At 37.5% G+C, this 6,414-nt stretch overlaps 1 protein-coding gene across 2 annotated transcripts; it reads left to right on the plus strand.

Annotated features, from left to right (window-relative positions):
* Positions 453-5,913, plus strand: LOC18768563 (general transcription factor 3C polypeptide 3). 2 transcript variants are annotated; one of them, XM_020569974.1, is made up of 5 exons: positions 453-828; positions 1,211-4,080; positions 4,193-4,440; positions 5,307-5,404; positions 5,502-5,913. In XM_020569974.1, exon 2 carries the CDS (start codon positions 1,306-1,308, stop codon positions 4,078-4,080), a length of 2,775 nt encoding a protein of 924 aa, XP_020425563.1. In that variant the 5' UTR covers positions 453-828; positions 1,211-1,305; the 3' UTR covers positions 4,193-4,440; positions 5,307-5,404; positions 5,502-5,913. The 2 variants fall into 2 exon arrangements, with proteins under 2 accessions (XP_020425563.1, XP_007200319.1); XM_007200257.2 differs by having other exon boundaries at positions 5,307-5,388.

Below are 6,414 nucleotides of genomic sequence, written 5' to 3' on the forward strand. Positions count from 1 at the left end.
TCTTACATGATTGCATACCATGATGAGTTTGATCCAAATGATGCTTAAGTCTAAAAATTCCTCCACTGCATCTTTGATCACAAAATGTGTATCTCAAGTATTTTTTTTTCCCCTCTATTTCTTTTGCATACTTCCACGCATGATCTTTTCGATTCATAGCTATAAAACAACACCATTTATATTTCTAAGATATAAGTATAATGCATGTACGTCAAATTTCTACTATATCACATAAACGAATAAGATAACTAATATATTGAAAAAAAAAAATTATACGGAACTTCAAATTACAGTTGCGAAGAATTAAAGAGGCCTACTTGCGTCGAAAGATGAAGAGAATTCTTGAAATTGATGGAGATTATCTGATAAAGGTAGAAATTAGGATTGTACTATTCAATATATATAAGTTCATGTGTTAATATATTAATTTAGAAAAAAAAAAAAAAAAAGGTAAGTAGAATAAAGCTACAGCCGGCTGGAGTTTATTACAATAAACGACGTCGTTTCAATTTTTTTTTTTAAAACACTGCAATCGAAACGACGTCGTTTCATTACAATAACCTATGAAAAAAAACACGCGAGTCGTCTTCCTCGCAGAGTCGCAGCCAATTTGCAGACTCGCAAAATTTCTTCCGGTTCAGAAGTGTCCAGATCTGGCGCGCCTTGCTCCGCCTGGCCACGCCTTGCAACGCCTCCTCACGCCTTCCCCGCGCTAAACGTGCTACTCGCGAAACAGCCTACCGCCTCGGGCGATTTCCTGCCGCCTCGCTACGACGCGCGCTAAGGCATGCCTTTGAAAACACTGGTTTTGATATATCTTGGATGATGGTGAGTGAAATGACTGAGTCACTTTTTTCTTCTTCTTGGGATTGATTCTAGAGTAATAGAATATTAAATGTTTCGGTTTGAACATTATGCTTGATTGGTTATTTACTACGCATATTTTAATTATTGAAGCTTACGCCTTTGTTTGCCTTGGCCTTTGAAAGCATTGAGTGTCAGAATTGGCTTTAACTTTGTACCTGGATGATCATATGTATATATATCTTACTCCTTTGTTTGCATTATATATATATATATCTCTCTCTCTCTCAGAATTTATGGTATTCTTGGATGATCATATGCTTGTTTGATAAATTTGATTTGTTCTATTTTGGGACTGTAAATATTAATTAGCATTGTAATGGTGATGGTGATGGTGGGAAAACAGGTTCTGGATATCGCATAGTTTTTGCCAGTGTGGGCTTTTCTTCATTTATTTTTTCTTTTGGCTCTCCACGAGGGTTCATTTGGCTGTACATCTTGATGGATAAGGAAGACAATGCTACTGGTGATCATGAAGAGGCTTCACAGTATGCATTTGCTGTGTGCCTTGAAGAAGACATGGAAGAAGATGTCGAGGATGATGAAGAGGATGAAGAAGACGGGGAAGTGGACGAAGAGGATGAGGATGAGGATGAGAATACTTTCAGTTTCAAAGATGGGGTTAATCCCTTGGATTTTGTGGAAGACGATGCTTTTGGTGACCAAGTTTATGAGCAGTTTGTGGGCATGGGTTATGAGGCTCTAGCTGAAAGAAAGAGAAAAACACTTGAGGATAGTCGGCCTGAAGGTTCTGTTAAGAAGGCCAGGCATGAGGATGTTACTGGAGCAAGCATGGAGGAAATAATGGAGGCCATGAATTATGGTATGCAAAGGAGAACAAGGAAGCCCAAGAAAAAAGGTAGACGGAAAGGATCAAAGAAGAAACTTACTCCTGAGATTACTCGAAGGCTTGGTGAAGCTACTCTTCACTATGTACATGGACGTTATGAAGAGGCCATACCCATCTTGGCAGAAATTGTTAAGCAGGCACCAGATTTGTCTGAGACGTATCATACACTTGGACTTGTCCATGATAATCTTGGTAACGAATTGAAAGCCTTGAATTGCTTCACAATTGCTGCACTTTTAGCACCAAAAAATCCAGCTCTTTGGGAACTGCTCTTTGGTTGGTTCAATAGACGAGGCGACGCTCATAAAGCCATTTATTGCCTTTCAAGAGCAATATCAGCAGATCCTAAAAATATTGACCTGAAATTGGGTCGTGCTTCACTCTATGTTAAGCTTGGAGATTATCATAAAGCTGCTGCATCGTATGAACAGATAGTACAAGCCTGTCCTGATAATGTTGAAGCACTCAAGACAGCAGCTGTGATGTATGACAGAAGTGGTCAGCATGAGCATTCTATTCATATTCTGGAGGCTTATCTCAGAGATCATCCAACTGAAGCTGATCCTAGTGTCATTGATCTGCTAGCTTCCATACTTATGGAAAATAATGCACATAATGAAGCAATTCAGCATATTGAGCATGCACAACTCGTATTCTGTTCAAATAAAGCGATGCCTTTGACAATGAAAATTAAAGCAGGAATCTGCCATGCTTACCTCGGAAATATGGAGAAGGCAGAAACTCTCTTTAGTGCTCTTGAACAGCAGAGTGCAGATCAGGCTGACTTGATTGCTAAAGTCGCAGACTCATTTATGAGTCTTGGGCATTATAGTTCTGCATTGAAGTATTATTTAATGTTGAAAGGAAACACCAAATATAATAAAGGCTTTTTACATATGAAAATTGCTCGATGTCATTTGTCCTTGAATGACAGATTACAGGCAATTTTGTGGTTCTATGAAGCTGTTAAGACACTTGAAGATAATATTGAGACCCGATTAACATTGGCTTCTATTCTTCTTGAGGAAGCCAGAGAAGATGAAGCCGTTTTGTTGCTATCTCCTCCAAAAAATCTAGATCGCTTTGAAGCCCAAACAAATAAATCGGAACCATGGTGGTGTAATGGAAAAGTGAAACTGAAGCTTTGCTACATTTACAGAGCTAAAGGGATGCTCAAGGAATTTGTCGATGCAATCTATCCTTTGGTACATGAGTCGTTACGTATCGAATCTCTTCAGCAAAAGGTGAAAGTGAAAAAGAGGCTCACAAAAAGTGTTCTGTTAGAAAGAGTGAAAGTCCTGGATGATCACCAAACAGATAACCTATTATGCAGATCTAGACCAGTAGCTCCTGCATCAGATCTGCTGAAAGCTGCCAGAGCGAAGAAGTTGCTTCAAAAGAAGGCAAAAGTAAAGGAAGAAAAGAGAGCTGAGGCAATGGCTGCTGGAGTTGACTGGCAAAGTGATGATTCAGCTGATGATCCTCCAGAAGAAATACACCAAGAACCTCCCCTGCCAGATCTTCTCAAGGATAAAGAGAATCATGGCCTTGTAATAGATTTGTGCAAGTCACTGGCTTCCTTGCATAGATATTGCGAAGCATTGGAGATTATAAATCTTGCTTTGAAATCGACTCGCAACATGTGTTCTGTTGCGGAGGAACTCCGGTCTCTTGGAGCTCAAATTGCATACAACACTCCGGATCCTGAGCATGGGGTTGACTGTGTAAAATACATTGCAGACCAGCATCCATACAGCAATGCTGCCTGGAACTGCTATTACAAAGTAATTACCAGATTAGATGACTGGTATGCGAGGCATTATAAGTTTCTACGTGGTAAGCGAGACAAACTCAAAGACTGTGCACCTCCAAGTATCATTTCTGGGCATCATTTTACTAAAAAGAGCCGTCATCAAGATGCTGCAAGAGAATACCTTGAAGCTTATAAATTATTGCCAGAGAATCCCCTGATTAATCTGTGTGTCGGTACTGCCTTAATCAACTTGGCCCTTGGACACAGACTTCAGAATAGGCACCAGTGTGTTGCACAAGGCTTAGCATTCCTCCACAAAAATTTGCAGCTTTGTGAATTCAGCCAAGAGGCTTTTTTCAACATAGCCAGGGCGTACCATCACGTCGGTCTTGTGACACTGGCAGCTTGGCACTATGGCAAAGTTCTGGCAATGCATGTGAAGGATTACCCCATCCCAAAACTTCCCCATGAAAAGCCAGAGTCTGTTGAAAATCGATTACTGGGTTACTGTGACCTTCGCAGAGAAGCAGCTTTTAATTTGCATCTTATATACAAAAAGAGTGGAGCAGTTGATCTCGCTCGACAGGTCTTGAGAGATCACTGCACTTTCTGAGTAAGCAACTGATATTAAAACATCAAAATCCAGTTACTCTTTTATTTCTGTACTTATTAAGTATATGGTTGATTCTCGAATAAATAACAGGAAATCTTTTTCTTTGTTGCAGATAATCATGTTCCTGATCTCAGATATTGTGACTGAATTGAATGAGAGGGTGGCCTCCTACTCCCTAGTCTGGTTCTCTAGAAAATGCCTGATTATTGTTTGTATCAGCAGTTCATTTTGGCCTAATACAGCCAAAGAAAGCGAGGGAAACACTAAAGAGAAAGGCTTGTGATGAACTCAGCAATTGCCTATCACATTATTGAAAGCCAGTGCTAAATCCTTTTTTCTAATCAGATGCTAAAGCCTTATGTAAGTTCAAAACAAGGGCCAACTCGTTTTTTTAATTACTTCACGAAAGTAATATACATCACACACAAATGGTGAAGCACTTGATCAAGTCTTTTGATAGATAACAGACCAGGTTCTAAACATTGTTTCAAACCGTTTGCGTGAAAATTTAGAAATACAAATGGTTGAGATTTAGAGCTTGTAAGTAAATGGTATGAATATAAATGCGACAAATTTTTTTGAACCATTAATGAGATGAATTTTTGGTTGAATAGGTGATATAGATTGATGCTATAATGACAGTAAAACAATACAGAGGTATATGTAGTAATGTTTCTTGATAATGTTTTCGTGCATGATCACTATTTTGAAGTGTCAATCAGAGTACTTTATTATTATCTTGGTCAATCGTTCACGATTTCTATCGTATATTTCACGCCTACTCACATGGTCAATTAACCGTAATGTTACTCTGATCATAGTGATCAGTCATTTCACAAGTACTCGCGTAGGCGATTAAGCGTAAGTAACTATATAACCGTGAGCTTATATTATAGGGGGTATTTTTGTATTTCATTTTTCCTTTTGTGCAGATTGGGGAGATGGATGTTTGTTAGTGATGAATAGGTAGCTGTGGTTTTTAGTGCTACGAAAGTGTAATATGAGCTTTAGAGCGTATTCTTAACTTTGTTTATGTTTTGTATTTGTTGTTCTCTAGTTTGTGATGGATAAGTGAAGATGTGTTGTGTTTCTAGACTTATGATTGCATAATTGCATGAAAAACCTTCTAACTTATGAATTTAAATGTCGCATTTACATCTAAACTTTTAGCTAAGTTCTTCTCTCTGTAGCTAATTTTGAAACTTTGGTGTCTTGATTTCTGACAGGGTGTACCTATACCATTGAGGTGCTGTGACAAGTGCTCTACATACAAGCCTTCCAGGGTTCATCAGGCTGGGTCTGCAGAAGGTGTGTTTTAAGAATGGTAGGTTGCATACATTCTTATTGCCTATTATCTTATTCATGATTTTTTCACACATTGATTGGAATTTTTAAACTTTTTCTGCCAAAATTGGATGCAGGCTCATTACTTTCTGTGGATCATTAACTTTGTTGGTTATTGGAACAATAGGCCCTTTTTTATGCTTGCCTTGTGTGCACGTGAGGAAGCTTGTATTCTACATTTAAGTTCATGGAGCAAAGGTTATCGCTTATCCAGCAGAGGAGTGCTTGTCTTCATAATCTCATAAACCAGTTTCTCTATGTTTGTGATTGCTATAGAAATGAAGTAAAATTATATTGAAATTTGATATGTTTTTTGAAAAAAAAATAATTTGGAATTGAAATGATGTTGGACCTGTTGTTTGAAGACAGCCTGATGCCTTGGCTAACAAGGAGCTTCGGAATCTCAGCGCTTCCATGGACCTTATAAAGATGGATTAGTTAAAAATATGGGTTAATGACCTAAATGGTCCTCTAATTATTGTTCCAGTATCATTTTGGTCCACCAACTAAAATTTTCATTTCAAATGTCCTTAAAACTTTTTATTTTGTACCAAGATGGTCTATCCGTCAAAGTGTGTATTATTCCGTGAAATCGAGGGACAAAACCGTATTTTTAGGTGAGCATCCTCCTCTAAAAGGGTGGTCCCCCAACTATTGCTCTAGTATCATTTTGGTCTACCAACTAAAATTTTCATTTGAACCGTCCTTCAACTCTTTTTTTCTTTTCTTTTTTGTATCAAGATGGTCTTATTGTTAAAGCCTGTCAATTTTATTGTTAAATTGAAGAGTAAAAATGTCTCTATGAATTAAAATAGTAATATAGAATTAAAAATTAAAGGAAACAATTATAAAACTTAGAAAATTTTAAAAAATTGAATCTTACTAGCCACATGGTTTTTTTTTTTTTTTCGTGAGACTAACCTAACAATTAATAATAAAAATTTCTCTATTGTTTAAATTAATTAAAATCACATAAATATATTTTAAAAA

Source organism: Prunus persica, chromosome G8, assembly GCF_000346465.2.
Source record: "Prunus persica cultivar Lovell chromosome G8, Prunus_persica_NCBIv2, whole genome shotgun sequence".
NCBI lineage: Eukaryota > Viridiplantae > Streptophyta > Magnoliopsida > Rosales > Rosaceae > Prunus > Prunus persica.

Coding starts and splice junctions, on each gene's coding strand:
- LOC18768563 (XM_020569974.1), top strand. CDS start 1,306: ATGGATAAGGAAGACAATGCTACTGGTGATCATGAAGAGGCTTCACAG.